We start from the raw sequence: 19,132 nt of genomic DNA on the forward strand, positions 1-19,132 counted from the left end.
TTATAGGATCTAAGGAAACTGTGGTTGTTGGATTGGGTGCACAACATTTAAGTGTTGTTGCAAATAAAATCTTCCAGATGGTTTCTTTTAGCACTTTCTCCAATATGGCAAATGGTAAAACTTGTTGCAAAATTGAGCATGAAAACTCTCTGAATTATATTAGTCCCCAAATAGCACCTGTAGCATCCAAACAATAGAAACCATCTATCTCAATTTTGTGCCACTTATCTATTTGAGTGACTACTATTTGCTAAGCCATTTAATGCATGATCTTGAAAGATATATGTTCACTAGAATAGTTAAGAAAGATAAAAAACAATTCAACCTATTTAACTTTATCTGTTTTTTTTGTCCAAAGAAAATATTTAATCTTGAATGTGTGATGAATGTTCTATAAAATAAATTAAATCTATCTGTATTGATTTTTTATTGGAGAATTGTTTCCAGTTCACACTAAAGGAAGGCCATCAAGGCAGCTCTCAGTAGCAGCAGTGTATATTATTTACAAGATGCACAGCAGAAATTCACCAACTATCCTGAGCACCTTCCAAACCCACGACCATTTCCACCTAGAAGGACAAGAGCAGCAGGTACATGGGAACCTGCATGTTCCCCACCAAACTATTCACCATCCTGACCTGGAAGTGTATCATCATTCCTTCAGTGTTGCTGAGTCAAAATCCTGGAATTCCCTCCCTAATGGTATTGTGGGTTGACCTGCAGCACATGGACTGTAGCTCACAATCACCTTCTCAAAGTGAACTAGGGATGGGCAATCAATGCTGGCCCAGCCAGTAACCCACACCCGTAAATGAATTGTAAAAAGTCATGGAGTGGAGACAATATAAAGAAGATTTATTTGCATGGTACCAGGAATTAGGAGCTTAAGTTACATGGTAAATAAGAGAAGCTGAAATTGTTCTTCATAGAGCAGAGAACGTTAGGGGAGATTTTGTGGAGGCATTTACAATTATGGCGAAGTGAGTACATTTCAGTTGAGTTTGAGGAAAGCTAATGCTAAATATCTAGTGATCTCTATGGAGTGGATTTCCTTTTCTCAACAGCAATTAATATCATAGAACATAGAACATAGAACATAGAACAATACAGCACAGAACAGGCCCTTCGGCCCACGATGTTGTGCCGAACTTCTAACCTAGATTAAGTACCCATCCATGTACCTATCCAAATGCCGCTTAAAGGTCGCCAATGATTCCGACTCTACCACTCCCACGGGCAGCGCATTCCATGCCCCCACCACTCTCTGGGTAAAGAACCCACCCCTGACATCTCCCCTATACCTTCCACCCTTCACCTTAAATTTATGTCCCCTTGTAACACTCTGTTGTACCCGGGGAAAAAGTTTCTGACTGTCTACTTTATCTATTCCTCTGATCATCTTATAAACCTCTATCAAGTCACCCCTCATCCTTCGCCGTTCCAACGAGAAAAGGCCGAGAACTCTCAACCTATCCTCGTACGACTTCCTCTCCATTCCAGGCAACATCCTGGTAAATCTTCTCTGCACCCTCTCCAAAGCTTCCACATCTTTCCTAAAGTGAGGCGACCAGAACTGCACACAGTACTCCAACTGTGGCCTAACCAAAGTCCTGTACAGCTGCAACATCACTTCACGACTCTTGAATTCAATCCCTCTGCTAATGAACGATAATACTCCATAGGCCTTCTTACAAACTCTATCCACCTGAGTGGCAACCTTCAAAGATCTATGTACATAGACCCCAAGATCCCTCTGTTCCTCCACCTGACTAAGAACCCTACCATTAACCCTGTATTCCGCATTCTTATTTGTTCTTCCAAAATGGACAACCTCACACTTGGCAGGGTTGAACTCCATCTGCCACTCCTCAGCCCAGCTCTGCATCATATCTAAGTCCCTCTGCAGCCGACAACAGCCCTCCTCACTGTCCACAACTCCACCTATCTTCGTATCATCTGACAAGACAAGAAGATCTCAAGGGGTCTTGCCACAGAGATATCAGAACGCATAGTAAACAGTATACAGTGAGGCAGCCTCAAAGACTAGAAAATAACTGTTGGGGATGGGTTGAAATTATGCAGTGGGTGACTCATTCGTAGTCGTCCAATTTAGGGAAAATAAATTGTGCCATACAAACCTTGAGTTATTGACTGTTTATTCGTGAGCTCACGGGAAGATTCAAGTCGACCTAATGGTCACAAGTCACTCCGATGAGATGCAGAGAGTTGCATGATTATATAGGTTACAATCTTTAACAATTAGCAAACTGTTAATTGCAATATAATGAGTAGGCTAGGCACTTTGCCCAGTCACTAGCTTCAGTCACGTAGTATCTGGACAGTCTTGATTAGTAGCTGATAAGCAAGAGTTAGTATATAATAGGTTCCCATGCTGGAAAATAATTTATTTATCAGGCAATAGTACAGCTGCAAGGCAAACCACCTCACTGAGCCTGGGAAACTACGAGCTTAGCAATCAGACACTAATATGAAATTCAAAATGATTTCCAGGCTTTTAATATGTGACAAAAAAGCTGCTTTAGATCTAACAAATCTCCCACAAAATTTAACATACTTTTTTAATCAACCTGTTCAGAGATGTTGCCGCACACCTCTGGAATAAGTGGGATTTGAACCTTGATCTCCTGCGTAGGAGCACTACCACTGTGCCACAAGATGGTCCTTTAGGCAGCTTGCTGTTTCTGCCCAGTTTTGAATTGCAGACCTTTCATGTGTCAGGTGAAAATACTAACCATTACACTACAGAATCCATCACCTTTCATTTATTTTACCTCAGGGTAATTGATAATGTATATTATGATTGGATTAAGATGCAAGCTAAACTATAAACTTATCTTTAAAATCAAAACAATGTTTCAGAAGTATATATTTTTTCATCAGAATTAAAAAATTTGACATTGCACAGATATTAAAAGGCCACTGAAGGGTGATTGGTAAATATTATTAACCCATTCGACAAGAGTTTTTACAAGATTAGGCATGGACTTAGAGATTGCAATCTAAATCTGCAGACTCTCATAGATTGTAGAATCACTAGCAGCAACTTTTAGATTTTCTTGTTCTCCTGTGCATGTGCAAATTTGCTGACAGTTTCATTGTCATTATCACTGCAAAATTCTGAATGATTTTTATAGGGTAACTAAGAATAAATTATTTTTACTGTCAGAAGGATCAGTAATGGAGGGGAGTAATTTAAGGTAATTGGCAAAAGAACTGAGATGAGAGGATGGGTCTTCTTATTATGAATTATATGAATTATTATGATCTGGAATGCATTGCCTGAAGAGGTGGAGAAATAGATTAAAAAGAATTGGAGAAATATTTGAAGGAAAGAATAGTATGGTCACAATGTTGAAGGGCAGAGAGGAGGTGTTAAGGTGGAGTTAAGGTTAAGGTGGATAAATGTGTCAAATGGGTTGGCACGGAACTGATAGGCCAAATGGCATTTTATGGTGTAAGCGTGTGTACTTTCTAACTTGATAGAAGCTTGAGAGCAACTGTTTGAAGATAAATCCACATTTGATATGTGGGAGGCTTTTAAAGAAAAGTTGATTAGAGTGCAGGATATATAGGTAGCTGTGAAAATGAGGGATAAAAATGGCAAGATTAGGGAACCATGGATGACAGGTGAAATGATGAGACTAGATAAGAGGAAAAAGAAAGCATATGCAGGGTCTAGGCGACTGAAAACAGACGAAGCTTTGGAAGAATATTGAGAAAGTAGGACCAATCTGAGGAATTTAGAGGGCTAAAAGAGTTCATGAAATAGCTTTAGCAAATAGGTTTAAGGAAAATCCCAAAGCTTTTTATTGTATGTAAGGAGCAAGAGGGTAACTAGAGAAAGGGTTAGCCCACTAAAGGACAAAGGAGGGAAGTTATGTGTGGAGTCAGAGAAAGTGGGTGAGATTCTCAATTAGTACTTTGTGTCAGTATTGACCGAGGAGAGGGACATGACGAATGTTGAGGCTAGGGATAGCTATTTAATTGCTGTAGGTCAAGTTGGCATAGGGAGGGAGGAAGTGTTGGGTATTCTAAAAGGCATCAAGGAGGACAAGTACCCAGATCTATTAGGAGGAAGTGAGGATTGCAGATGCTTAGAGGTCAGAGTCGAGAATGTGGTGCTGGAAAAGGACAGCATGTCAGGCAGCATCCAAGGAGAGGAGAATCGATGTTTCAGGCATAAGCCCTTCATCCTGATGAAGGGTTTATGCCTGAAACGTCAATTTTCCTACTTCATTCCTGATGAAGGACTTATGCCCGAAACATCGTTTCTCCTGCTCATTCTTGAGGAAGGGCTTATGCCCGAAACATTGATTCTTCTGCCTGACCTGCTATTCTTTTCCAGACCACAATCTTGACTTTGATCTCCAACATCTACAGTCCTCACTTTCTCCTAGTTGATTTTAACCCTACTGCGAAGCGTCTTCCAACGATGCTTACCTTGAAGACATTCTCCTCCTCTCTCTACAAGGATTCCAGTGAGTCTCTCCCTCACTGCACCCCCCAGGTCATTTCCTCTGCACTGAAGCTCTTCAGCCACATCCTGAAGCACACTCGCTACCACAGCCACATTCCCTTCCTCAGTGACTGCCTACGGAACTGAAATCATTCCTGATGAAGGGTTTATGTCCGCAATATTGATTTTCCTGCTCCTCAGATGCTACCTGACCTGCTGTGCTTTTCCAGCACCATACTCTTGACTCTGATCTCCAGCATCTGCAGCCCTCACTTTCTCTGAGTTGATTTTAACCCTACTGTGAATCCTCTTCCAAGGATGCCTACCTTGAAGAAGTTATCCTCCTCTCTCTATGAGGATCTCAGTGAGTCTCTCTCTCTCTCTCTCACTCTCACTGCACCCTCCTCCCCCCACCCACCCCAGGTCATCTCCTCTGCCCTGAAGCTCTTTAGCCACGTCCTGAAGCAAGCTCACTACCACAGCCACATTCCCTTCCTCAGTGTCTGCCTATGGACAAGTCATTCCTGATGAAGGGCTTTGCTCGAAACGTCAATTCTCCTGCTCCTCGGGCACTGCCTGACCTGCTGTGCTTTTTCAGCACCACACTCTTAACCCGAATGAGATCTATCCCAGGTTATTGAGGAGAACGAGAGGGGAAATAGCTGGGGCCTTATCTTTGCAGCATCCTTGAACACGGTTGAGGTCCTGGAGGACTGGAGAATTGCTAATGTTGTCCCCTTGTTTAAGAATCGTCCAGGTAATTATAAACTGGTGAGCCTGACGTCAGTGGTAGGGAAGCTGCTGGAGAAGATACTGAGGGATAGGATCTATTTACATTTGGAAGAAAATGGGCTTATCAATGATAAGCAACACTGTTTTGTGCAGGGAAGGACATGTCTTACCAACTTAATAGAATTCTTTGAGGAAGTGACAAAGTTGATCGATGAGGGAAGGGCTGTAGATGTCATATATATGGACTTCAGTAAGGCGTTTGATAAGGTCTCATGGGGAAAGTGAAGTCGCACCCTGGAGTCCTGGGTGTACTAGCTAGATGGATAGAGAACTGGCTGGACAGCAGGAGACAGAGAGTAATAGTGGAAGGGAGTTTCTCAAAACGGAGAACTGTGACTGGTAGTGTTCCACAGGGATCTGTGCTGGGACCACTGTTGTTTGTGATATCCATAAATGATCTGGAGGAAGTCATAAGTGGTTTGATTAGCAAGTTTGCAGATGACACTAAGATTGGTGGAACAGCAGAAAGTGAAGGGGACTGTCAGAGAATGCAGCAGAATTTAGATAGGTTGGAGAGTTGGGCAGAGAAATGGCAGATGGAGTTCAGTCCGGGCAAATGCGAGGTGATGCATTTTTGAAGATCCAATTCAAGAGTGAATGATACGGTTAATGGAAAAGTTGAGAATGCGGTGCTGAAAAAGCACAGCAGGTCGGGCAGCATCCAAAGAGCAGCAGAATCAACGAAGGGTTTCTGCTTGAAATGTCGATTCTCCTGCTCCTCGGATGCTGCCGGACCTACTGTGCTTTTCCAGCACCACACTCTCGACTCTGATTTCCAGCATCTACAATCCTCACTTTCTCCTGGTAAATAGAAAATTGATGTACAGAGAAATCTGGGTGTTCAGATCCATTATACTGAAGGTGGTGACGCAGGTCAATAGAATGATGAGGAAGGCAAATGGCATGATTTCCTTCATTGGACATTGGCAGGTACAAGAGTTGGCAGGTCACATTAGAGTTGTATAGGACTTTGGTTCAGCCAAATATGGAATACTACATACAGATCTGGTTGTCACATTACCAAAAAAATGTGGATGCTTTGGAGAGGGTGCAGAGCAGGTTCACCAGGTTGTTGCCTGGTGTGGAGTGTGCTAGCTATGAAAAGAGGTTGAGTAGATTAGGATTATTTTCATTAGAAAGACAGATGCTTAGGGTTATCTGTTTAAGGTCTACAAAATCATGAGAGGTATAGACAGGGTGGATAGCAAGAAGCTTTTTCCCAGAGTGGGGGATTCAATTGCTCGGGGTCACGAGTTCAAGGTGAGAGGAGATGAGTTTATGGGAGATAGGCGTGGAAAGTTCTTTGCACAGAGGGTGGTAGGTGCCTGGATCGTGTTGCCAACAGAGGTGGTATAGGTGGGCATGATAGTGTCATTTAAGATGTATCTGGACATACACATGAGTGGGCAGGGAGCAGAGGGATAAAGATGCTTAGAAAATAGGTGACCGGTTTAGATAGAGGATCTGGATCAGCGCAGGGCTGAAGGGGATGTTTCTGTGCTGTAATTTTCTTTCGTCTTTGTTCTCTGATGGCTAAAAAGGATTGAGTTTGTGTACAACAATATTGAGAGTAAAATATTCAATTTGTTGGTACTGTATTTGTTTTCCAGTTTAATTTTTTTAACTCTGCATATTCAGCATGCACATTGAAAAACTGACATGGTAAGTAACTGAGTAAGCTGGCGATACAGTAACCAGATTTAGTCTGATGTAGAAGGAAATGGTTAGATGCTTGAGACTCACTTCAAGCCAGTAACACTCAAAATTTTTTTTTTCCCTTCATTTCAAAGGCGAAAACGACGCAATTTCAGCAAACAGGCCACAGAAGTTCTGAACGAGTATTTCTACTCCCACCTGAGTAATCCCTACCCTAGTGAGGAAGCCAAAGAGGAACTGGCAAAGAAATGTGGTATCACAGTGTCACAGGTACAGCCTACTCTCCCAGCTTCAGCCTGGGATTCGTCTGCAGTCCACATCCACAGATATCACTACACATTCCCCTCAAGCCAGCTTGGAGAAACAAGCAAAGCAACAAATGTAGGCGAAAAGCTTAATATGTAAATTGTGCTTTTATATCAGTACATATGTTTAATTACCTGCCAGGGGTTCTGGGATAAGATATTATGAGATATTGTACAATATTAAATTAATGATCGCTGGCTGCTTTTTGTTTCACATTGCAGTTTTACTGCATTATGACTTTTGTTGTAGACCAAGACAGAGAGCGAGGTTCCGAACACTTTCGTAATTTTTTTTAATTGATGAATTTGTTTCCCAGACACAAAGGTGATGTGATTATGGTTTAGTACACTGACATTTGAGTCTGAAGTTTAAATGAAGTGTAACCTCATGTATGAACACTGTCATTCTTCCACAGAGGTTGACACCTACTTCTTCAAGCTGAATCTTAACTTTTAAGTTAATATTTTACCTCAATTATACTGTCATAATAAAGCTCGTGATCCTTCTCTCTATGTAAATATATTCATGATTAAGATAAAACCGACTTACACTTGCAATGAAGGTAAAATCATATTCATTTTTGCCAATCCGGGATTGCTGTGAATGTCCTGATGTTTATAATACATCACTTATTTCTGCATACCTGCCAGTTTTTCCAATGCCATTGTTAAGCCAGTGATTTTCTTATCCACTCAGATGAAAGCTAAGCCAAGCTTTTTTTCAGAATCGGAAAAAACTACAGTAGCTGCATGTTAAAGGTATAAAAGAGGACAGTAACTTCAGGTATCAGTCAGGTATATGTCATCTACACCTCATCCCCTGAGTCCCCAGATTGCAAGTTCAATATGTTAGAAGTACTGTCACACTTAAGTGATCAATGCAGGGTCTGTAATTTGATCCCTTGGTGGTAGAAATAAATTTTTGAGCCCTTCTCCACTTTTACAGCCCTCTTCCATCCATATCTCCAGCTATTTTTTCTTTAAATGAGCTCAGTTTATTGAATTCTCCATAAATTTGTAATGCGAGCCAGTGTGTTTTTGGCAAAAAAGAAATTTTTACTTATGACATCACATTCCTTCGTGTCACTTTTCTTGCACTCAGGTGACTTTTTGGCAAAATGTTGACCGTTTTTGGATTTATAACTTGTACTGATAATGTCCAAATTGAAGTAAATTGAAAAGAATAAACCTGATAAGGCATTTTTGTTAATAATGGTACAGAACAAACCTCCAAACATATCCAGTAAGCAGACCACCCCCTTTACCCAGTCACTGTTATGGAAACACTATCGAGTGTGTAGGGAATGAATTGATGTGTGAGTTCTCTTTACATAAACATTCTCATGAACCAGCTTGTACCATCTTGAAATTAGCCACTCATGGAAATATCTAATTTAAAGGAAAAATCTGTGTTTTCAAAAATAAAAACAATAGAATGGAATCTTTCATTTTAAACCCTAGTGCTATCCCTTCAGTGTTTTCATTTTGCATAATTAAATCATTTAAAGAATAGTGTTCTTTACCAGTGCAGATTAACATAGAGCAGGCTGCCATGTTGTGAAATGATTATTCCAATTTGCAGCACTATCTTGTAATATTATGATGCCACTATGCTGTATGTTATCAGGCAAAGGTAAACTAAATAAAATGCATGCCTTAAATTTGAGCTGAAATTCTTGTTTCTGTGGTAACTGAGTTCCTGGTTCACTGTAGCGTGGTTATTAATCTGCTCTAGGCAGAAAGTGCTTGAAGCCTGAGAGATTGCTGGGTTTTTATTCCTGGAAAGATATTCAGTAATCCCTGAATATTCACTGCACAAATTCACAAGTGGGCATCATTGGGAAAGAGACTGTAATTGCTTGCTACCTATCCTAGTAGAAAATGACAGAGTATCTGTGCAGGGTCAGCATCATCATTGGTGAAGGGCATTCTACCAAACTTGGCAAAGACTACATTTTAGTAAATCTCATCAAAAGCATTCACTTACCATTGAAGGAGAGACTGGGATTTTTTTGTTTTGTTTTGGATACCTTCTCATTATGGTGTTGCAAACATTAGAAGCAAGGGTGGTTTCTACTGAAAGATTGTTTAAATCTTAATTAACTTTTAAAATTTTAATGGTGTAAAATATATAAAAAATTATCACAAATGTATATCATTTCTGATTTTTCAGTTAGAAAACATAGACTTTTCCTTTAAACCTGCTGTAAGAATATTTTAATAATTTTATCAGACAAATTCTAAAAGAACATAAATGCCATATCAGGTCTATGCTTTGGAGTGATACATATTTTTCAATTAAGTATAACTATGGGTTTTTTAATGAATATTAATATACTTTATTTTGAGTCCCAGTGTACCCAATTACCAGAACCTTTGATATATAATTCATGGAAGGATGATAAGCTACTTGGAGCAAAAGAGCAATTATTTGAAATGAGATGAGCTTCTTAGTCACCTTTAAAAATAATGTACCATTTTAAGAAAAATACACATGGCCTCCTTGCAATTTTCATTGTGCATTTTTAACGTGCTTTACTTCAAGTAGTAAGAATTAAAGTGGTTCAGATGGCGAAAATAGTTGTTAGTTCAATCCAAGAATCTCCAGTTATGCTTCCTAGTAACTCTTTACACTGTGTGATCAAAATCAAGAATGGTCTATGGTGTGATCTAAATTTTTTTAGTTTAGTTTTAATGATCATATAATGTGGAGAGTCAAAATATGCACTGAATACTAGTATCAAAAAGGGAAAACAAATTGGACCAGATCTTTGTGATACCAAATGGCCCATCAAAAGATGGATATGGGGCATATTTATATAGATATAAGGCTAATGAAAGCAATTTAAATGCTCCTGATGTCTCCTGTTTGCTGTTTGCCAGAGCTTTTATCATTCAACTATCGTATCTTCCATTATTGGCATGTTTCACCATGCATCACACAACAGAAAAGGACAACTCATAAAAAGTGTATGGTTTAATATGACAAAATGAACAGTTTTACACTAAATGAATTCTATTTTCTCTAGATTAACCATCATCCTGTTTATTTTATGGATGTAATATTTGCAAGAACCACCTGTCTCTGTTCTTCTGAAATATCTTGTTTCCATCTGCTGACTATATCATAAATTTCGTATTATATGGTGCACAATACCCCCATATGAATTCCATATAAGTAGTCAAGAGGATCATAATGATAGATAGTGGTGATAATAGGGAAGTTTAATTTTAATATCACAACTATCAAAATCAGAACATGATCAAAATGTATATACGTTTACTGTTTCTAAGTGCTACTTTCTGATGTGATGCATTTTAATTGGCTAAAATAAAGAAAACACAAATCAGAACCAAGTTCTGTGGATGTTGGAATCTGAAATAAAAATGAGTCAAAAAATGTTCTAAATATTTCTGTGGAGAGAAAGAAAGAGCAAATGTTTCACTTTGGTAAGTTTTTAACCTCCACCTGAAACATTTGAAAATCCAATGATTGCTGATGCATAAAAATTATAAATGTAAGAAAAAGGAAAAGAATCAAGCGTATTGCTCAAAATATTTTCACAAAAAAATCTTCATTCACTATCTTTATCTGAAGTTTCCAAATCAAAAATCCCCATTTGCTACTGTAAGATCCATGTGATTATAAGTGCAGGGTCTTATTTTATTATGATTGACAGGCTGCCTTGTGTTTGTACTGCTTTGTTCCTGACACACCATTTTCTCAGTGCAATTTCTAAAAAGTGGGAATGCACAACTTAAAGCAATGTGTCATTTTTAATGACTTGTAGGGTAGCTAACAGATTTTTCAAATACCTCTTTGGAGGTCTTCATGATGAAAAATGGAAGCGAGGGCTACTGTTCCCTCGCTGCCACAAGTCTATCTCTCGGGCTACTATCATGTGTACATAGAGGAGACTGATGAGGAAGGTGCCAGCAGTATCACCCCCCTGGACCTGATTTCATGTAGGAAAAGATATATTGAACTCAGAGCAACAAAGGTGAGTACAGCTCTTCATATCTTTTAACAACCTGACAATACTTCCACCTCCTTCTTCAGTATTCCAAACACACTCAGCTCTTTCTTTGTTCTTTTTGCACCTTAGCATGGTATGATAGGTACAGCATTGTTTACTTATATTAGCTTTCTATCTACTTATCGTTCCCTTCATCATCTTCTCCCATCCTCATTCTATTTTGCTGCTTCTCCCAACCTTAACACATGCTTCACAATCTCAGGATGCATACAGCTCCTTTTATCTTTTCAACCTCACTCATACCTACTTTTTCTACAGAACAGAATAGTGTATAATGTTGCAGAGAGGATCAAGACCAGGGGAGGAATAGCTAACGTTTTAACTCTCATCCAAACAAAGTAGGAAAATACTGGTAATCAGTGTATGGGGAAATCATAAACATTGGGGAAGGCGAAGCTGGCAGCTTACCTGATTAGTAACTCTTTATTCACCTCAGAAAATGTTCAGTATGTTTCACAACTGCAAGAAAATTCTAAAAATTATCATCCGCAAATGTTCAGTGTCATCCTCACTCTTTCTTTTCTTCCTTTCTTCTAGGTCTACTTAGCAAGAGCTTCCTGAAGAAGACTCTTAAAAAGAGAACAGTTCTCCTGACAATGCACTGTCAGGCGCTCCATCACTCCCACACATCAGCGCAGATACTGAGCAGTTTTTGTAGTTAGATAATTTTGAAGGCGTGTCAGCAGGTGAAAAATCCAGCAATAGCATGCACTAAAATTAATTGATGTCTAAAAGCTGGTGTGTGGAGGTTAAATGGTCTTCCTTTAGCTCAATATGTAGAAACCAATTTGAGGACTTTTGAGCCCATGTAGCTTTTGAAGTGAAATAGCTTGCCTTTCCAAAGCAAGTATATAAAGTAGTGTAAGGAGTTTCAAGAATATAGCTGAGAGCATGGAGGAGTCTCTAGTCAATGAGGTTCCATTCTCTGTGATATTTGCAGTCTGTAGTCTGTGTTACATAGAATTGCCATCTTTAGAGACACTGCAATTGGTCTCTCACATTAGTTAATGTCAATAGTCATATGGGCGGCACGGTGGCACAGTGGTTAGCACTGCTGCCTCACAGCGCCAGAGACCTGGGTTCAATTCCCTCCTCAGGCGACTGACTGTGTGGAGTTTGCACGTTCTCCCCGTGTCTGCGTGAGTTTCCTCCAGGTGCTCCGGTTTCCTCCCACAGTCACAAAGATGTGCAGGTCAGGTGAATTGGCCATGCTAAATTGCCCGTAGTGTTAGGTAAGGGGTAAATGTAGGGGTATGGGTGGTTGCGCTTCGGAGGGTCGGTATGGACTTGTTGGGCCGAAGGGCCTGTTTCACACTGTAATATAATCTAATCTAATCTAGTCTTTGCAACTTCTGGCATAACCTCGGAGAGACAGTTTAGTTCAGCACTTCAAAGAAATCACTCATCGTTTGCAGTCTGCTTTCATGCTAGCAGTGGAGTCTGAGTTGCATGTAACATCTGCTTTGCCACTCTTTCAGTTAATATCTAACGTAGTGCCGGTGAGGTAGATGTATCAGACTGCTGCCTGTGACTGTAGTCTGGCAGGCTCATTAGAGTTCTTTGGCTGTGGGCATTTTAATACAGAACAAAGTGTTCTATCAAACCTGCTCAAGTCACAGGGAGGCCTTCATAAAGAAAATTAAAGTTAAGCGATATTCTATAAAAAGCAAACACAGCATTGACAATATGGCATTAATACAGAAGTTGTTTCAATGCTGTCTAATAGAAGGTGGATGTAGTGAAAGATGAAAGGACAATTGATGTGGAGAACCACTAAGTGATTAACATGTCTGTCGCATGTTTTGTCAGAAGGTATTGCAATGGCTTTCTTTTGTTTGCTCACCCCCTTATCATCTCTATCCATAGAAAACTTCTATTCCTTTCTCTCCTCCTGAATATATGGCAAGAATGCAGCGCACTACTTTAATGTGGGTGACTCCTTGCAGAAAATATCTGTCTGGATTTCCAAATTTCTGATTCAGAAGCCTCATAACTTACTTGATAATTATCCTGATGACTGGGTATATCAACTCCAACAGTCATCCTGTTGCTTAGAAAGAAGGATCAAATATTAGGAGATTATATTTGGTTGTTTTGCAGGAAAAATACGTTGCAACAGCTGCCTGGCTACCTTGCACTAATTGTCTAAATCCTGTTTATGTGGCAAAGTGTTGGCCTTTCTATTACCAAACACTTTGGATTCTTGTTCTGATTTTGGCCTGATGACAATAGCTCTGTGGTCAATCCCACACTGGATACAAGGGAAGCCAAACACCTCTGCAAATCCTCATATTCACTTGAGTTAGCTATTGAATTCAACGAGAGAAGTGATACACTTCCCAGCCTCGGCCGAGAAGGCATTGGTTACCTATTTAACTCAAATAGCTAGCTTCCGCAATCTGGGAGAGGCGAATGATATTCCATGTAGCAGGCTGGAAGGATCCAGTGGCAAAGATATAAAATGACTGTGGCTCCATTATCCATAGTCCATCAGACGGTAGGCCCAGATGTTTGCATCTGGAGATATTGACCAATGCAGTGCCCCACATAGATGAGATTACTTACAGTGTGGAAACAGGCCCTTCGGCCCAACAAGTCCACACCGCCCCGCCGAAGCTCAACCCACCCATACCCCTACATTTACCCCTTACCTAACACTATGGGCAATTTAGCATGGCCAATTCACCTGAACTGCACATCTTTGGACTTTGGGAGGAAACCGGAGCACTCGGAGGAAAGCCACGCAGACACGGGGAGAACGTGCAAACTCCACACAGACAGTCGCCTGAGGCGGGAATTGAACCCGGGTCTTTGGCGCAGTGAGGCAGCAGTGCTAACCACTGTGCCACCGTGGCACAGTAGTTAGCACTGCTGCCTCACAGCGGGTGCTCCTCCGGGTGCTCCGGTTTCCTCCCACAGTGCAAAGATGTGCAGGTCAGGTGAATTGGCCATGATAAATTGCCTGTAGTGTTAGGTAAGGGGTAGATGTAGGGGTATGGGTGGGTTGCGCTTCAGTGGGGCGGTGTGGACTTGTTGGGCCGAAGAGTTTCCACACTGTAAGTAATCTAATCTAATCTAGATAATGATAGATAACTCTGTGCATGAACACCCTGTTTGCTGGACATGGCTTGCTAAAAACAGCCCCTCCTTCTGTTTTTCTGTGATAGGCCCAGCTGCTACTAGTTGCTGAAAATGCTGGACCTCTAACTGAATTGTAATAGGCAAATTGAGCAAATAAACAAATCTAGTCAGAGTAGAAAAGAGGAAATAAGTGTAAAAGAAGCAATCAGCAGCTAAGAAACTCTCCGGTCAATCCAAACAGCACATGGATCCCATTGCATACAGTTGAATGCCCCACTCAATACATTTTCAGTGACTCTGAGAGATCAACTTAGGTTTCACTGGCAGAGTGAGCAAGATGGCCATTATCTTGTGTTAAATGGAAATGGGATCTTAATTGTGCAGCCAGACACCAATTTATATATATATATATATATGACTCCTATCACAATGAAACCAGAACAGAGCAAAAGTACTCTGCAATGAAGGTTAAAAGCCATTACCTAATGATTGGTGTAATAAAACTGACTTAAAGTGTGTTTTACATTTTTTTCTTAATTATTGAGAATTGGTGTTTTCCACATCTATCACCCCAATTACTCCTGCATGGACCATTCCTAAAGCATTGAAGTTAGCATATGTATAGTGTGCAGAAATTCTCAGTATGCTTCAATTGGCATATTGTTGATCAATCTGAGCATAGAGAAGCATGCTGTTACCAGGTTGTAACTATTCATCGGTTTTTAATATCTATTTGCATGTGCAAATTTCTTACAAAAATTCATATTCATTTTTTACTTCGGTCTGAACACTCCATTTGTTTTGCTCTGTAGTTAGAATTTTAAAATAATTACTATATATAGAAAAGTGTTAGCAATTTCAAATTAGTAATTAATCATGGAACATGTCACAGAATCATCAAATTGTTACGGAGTGCCAGGGTAGGTGTTCTGAATTTGTTTTTCAAAATGATTTGAAATGAATAGGAATTGAAACTTAATGCTCATTCCATTGCAATCACATGACGAAAGTATACTCCAAATGTCTGAGTTAAAGTATTCCATTTTATTGAATCCAAAGTAGTCTTAAAGAACTGGATGGTTCAATGCTATAGCTTGAAGTGCACTGTGATGTAACTGTGCCTTTAAGAGAAATTTGTTTTTGCTGTTTCTCTTGCAGAGAGGTTTTGCCACAGTGGTGGCAGAATATCTGCTTCAGAAGCAGTGGGTAAACAGCTTTAAGGTCCCTGAGTGTTGTTTTATATATTTATGCAAAAGAAGCATGGAGTCAGACATATACAGACCAGTGTTTTCATTTTGCCTCCAGTTAGGGTTTGGAGTTGGCTGTTGAAGCTGATTCAAATAAGCTTTCTCTTTGCTGTAGCAAAAATACCTTGAGTTCTCCCTCTGCTGTTAAATTATTTCTTTTGGTGTTCCTAAAATATGCATTATTAAGATGGTGGCGGAGTAGCGGCGCCACGTTCAAGCGCCTGGTCTGGGGCTCATCTGTCTGCTTTCTTTGTTTATTTTTTTACTTTATGTTTGCTCTTACTCTTGCTCATTTTTCTTTTTTCATTTCTTTCTCTTTAAAAACTTTTTGCGGCGTCTTCAGCAAAGGGAGAGCAGGACCAATCTCCCGAGCATGTGCAGCAGCAAGGGCAACAGATTTGGCTTTCCCAGGCACCAACAATGGTCAGACTCATGGGGATGGAGAGTGAACCTAATGCTCAGAATGGAGGAAAACTGCCTAGTGCAGGGAGATCAAACCCAGTGTGCAAGAGAGCAAATCTTGAGGCGATGTTCGCAAGCTAAGCCCAGCTATGAAAGATGCCTCTTGAGGATCAGTGGCTTCATCATTAACTAGGTCCGGTGCTGGCAGCGATGAATTGGTGATGGGAGGGCACCGTGGCAACAGCAACACAGTGATAATCTCTGACATTAGTGTGCCTAGTGTGGGTGATGGTAAAGGTGAAAAAACCCAGCAGGAAAAAAATGGCGCTTGAGAATTGGCAACTTCAATGTTAGTGGGTATTGTTACGACACGGGGTAAACCCTCCTGCTTAATTTAAAACCAGCAATACAGCAAAGATTTATCCCATGCAGTAATCTGTAAAAATCAAATGGCCAAGAACTATTTAAAGTAAAAATTAACAACTTTATATCTTAAAGTATAACAGAATAATTAACTAACAACTATTTACTATTCCTTACTCTAACCTATCTTCCCTTCCCTTCCCTTCTATAATACTAGTCTGATAAAAATCCCAATCAAGCTCTGCAAAACCACGTTTCTTATCTCAAAACCAGGCAGCTTCCATTCTTCTATTTGGATCTTCTTTATCTTAGGAATTTCTGTGTCACAGGTTACTGATCAGAAAGGTACTTTTAAGAGAGCTATTTTTCAAACAGCCTGTTTACATGCTGGGCTTGGCAGTTCTCTCAACTATCTAGATTAGAGTGGTGCTAGAAAAGCACAGCAGGAGATCTCTCCACTCTGCAGGCACCCTGCCTCTATTCCTGATGAAGGGCTTTTGCCTGAAACGTCGATTTTCCTGCTCCTCGAATGCTGCCTGACCTGCTGTACTTTTCCAGCACCACTCTAATTTAGACTCTGGTTTCCAGCATCTGCAGCCCTTGTTTTTACCTAGTTCTCTCAACTGTTCAATTTTCCCCAGTCTTATACCTCCAAATCATCAGATTGTGTCATTGGCTTTTAAGATTGTCAATGTACTCAGTTCAAATTGGATTGGAGTTGAATATTTTTTTCGGGGTATAATTTAAACTGATTGTTCAAATTCGAATTTGCATTTTTGTCTCATAGCAACTCAGCGAGTGTTAGTTGTGCTGAATCAAATGTTACTTTGTAAATTCTCCAGCACTTGGTGTACTTACCAAGTTCTTCACTCTCTTAAAGGTACACCTACATCTTCATAACATCGCTCCCCTTAAGAAAAAATGAACCACCATAATGAAAGGAAGCTTCATTTTATTCTCTACTTTTAAAACACATCACCCTAACATACAGATAATTTTAATAGAAGTTAACGTTAACTTTTTCCCATATACCTGTAAGTACATAACATTAAATAAAGACAAATCTCATCTAAACTCGATCAGTTAAATCCGTAATAATGCACCTGCAGTTGCATTCTTCTGACCCGCAACAAATGATTTTTAAATGAAAAGTCTGTAATATAAGACTTCAATGAAATAGTCTCACATTCTTATCTTTAAAACGTTCTAAAATGTAAGCGGATTGTGGTCAGTGCACACAACCGTTTCCAACACATTGTTCGTGACATAGACATTAAAAAGGTTGTAAGGTCCTTTTTGATTGTGCAGTATTTCCTCTGGTGGATGTTGATCTTCTTTGAAAAGTAACCAACTGGCAGCTCAATCCCATCCTCATCTTCTCTAGGAGTACAGCTCCAATTCTAATGTCGCTGGCATCGATGGCAACTTTAAAAGGTTTTGAAAAGTTTGGTGTAGCTAAAACTGGTTTGGTGGTTAATATTGATTTCAAATGGTCGAATGCCTCCTGGCCTGGTTCTGTCCACCAAAACTTTGTGTTCTTCTTCAGATAAACGGTGCCACGACACTGCTGAAGTTCAGAACAAACTTCTGATAGAATCCGCTGAGTCATAGAGATGTACAGCATGGAAACAGACCCTTCGGTCCAACCTGTCCATGCCGACCAGATATCCCAACCCAATCTAGTCCCACCTGCCAGCACCCGGCCCATATCCCTCCAAACCCTTCCTATTCATATACCCATCCAAATGCCTCTTAAATGTTGCAATTGTACCAGCCTCCACCAAATCCTCTGACAGCTCATTCCATACACGTACCACCCTCTGCGTGAATAAGTTGTCCCTTAGGTTTCTTTTGTATCTTTCCCCTCTCACCCTAAACCTACGCCCTCTAGTTCTGGACTGCCCGACCCCAGGGAAAAGACTTTGTCTATTTATCCTATCCATGCCCCTCATAATTTTGTAAACCTCTAAAAGGTCACCCCTCAGCCTCCGACACTCCAGGGAAAACAGCCCCCCAAGCCTGTTCAGCCTCTCCCTGTAGCTCAGATCCTCCAACCCTGGCAACATCCTTGTAACTCTTTTCTGAACCCTTTCAAGTTTCACAACATCTTTCCAATAGGTAGGAGATCAGAATTGCACGCAATATTCAAACAGTGGCCTAACCAGTGTCCTGTACAGCCGCAACATGACCTCCCAACTCCTGTACTCAATGCTCTGACCGAGTCCTAAGAATTGAAGCACCTCTTTCTTCAATATTGGTCGTGGAAATTCCTCTATGGCCTTCGTCTTTGTGTTCCGTGGGGTCAACCTTCCATGACCAATGTTATGTCCTAAGAACGTCACTTCTGCTTTTGCGAATTCCATTTTATTTAAGTTTATCACCAGTTTTGCTCCTCATAGTCTGTCAAAGAGCTCTGCCAACTGTACCATGTGATCTTTCCAGGACTTACTAAAGATCACAACATCGTCCAAATATACTGCACAGTTTGTTAACCCAGTCCTGTTCATGAGTCTTTGGAATGTGGCAGGTGCAATCTTCATTCCAAAGGGCATCACTTCAAACTGATATAGTCCATTTGAGGTTCCAAATGCAGAATTTTCTTTTGCTGTCTCTGATAAAGGTACCTGCCAGTAAGCACACATTAAGTCCAACTTGGGGGCGGCACGGTGGCTCAGTGGTTAGCACTGCTGCCTCACAGCACCAGGATCCCAGGTTCAATTCCTGCCTTGGGCGACTGTGTGGAGTTTGCACATTCTCCTCGTGTCTGCGTGG

At 40.4% G+C, this 19,132-nt stretch overlaps 1 protein-coding gene across 8 annotated transcripts in view; it reads left to right on the forward strand.

The window, feature by feature from the left end:
- The window catches only part of LOC122552150 (pre-B-cell leukemia transcription factor 1-like), a 621,501-nt gene that overhangs the window by 459,872 nt on the left and 142,497 nt on the right, over positions 1–19,132 (forward strand). For 7 of the 8 annotated variants that reach the window (XM_043694652.2, XM_087983510.1, XM_087983511.1 and 4 more), the window contains one exon: positions 7,060–7,306. In XM_043694652.2, the coding sequence (XP_043550587.1) occupies positions 7,060–7,306 (247 nt within the window). The remainder of the gene's footprint in view (positions 1–7,059; positions 7,307–19,132) is intronic. The other variant, XM_043694655.2, reaches the window with a different exon arrangement.

Source organism: Chiloscyllium plagiosum, unplaced genomic scaffold (genome assembly GCF_037043375.1).
Source record: "Chiloscyllium plagiosum isolate Xiang-an unplaced genomic scaffold, Cpla_swu_hap1 HiC_scaffold_45, whole genome shotgun sequence".
Lineage (NCBI taxonomy): Eukaryota > Metazoa > Chordata > Chondrichthyes > Orectolobiformes > Hemiscylliidae > Chiloscyllium > Chiloscyllium plagiosum.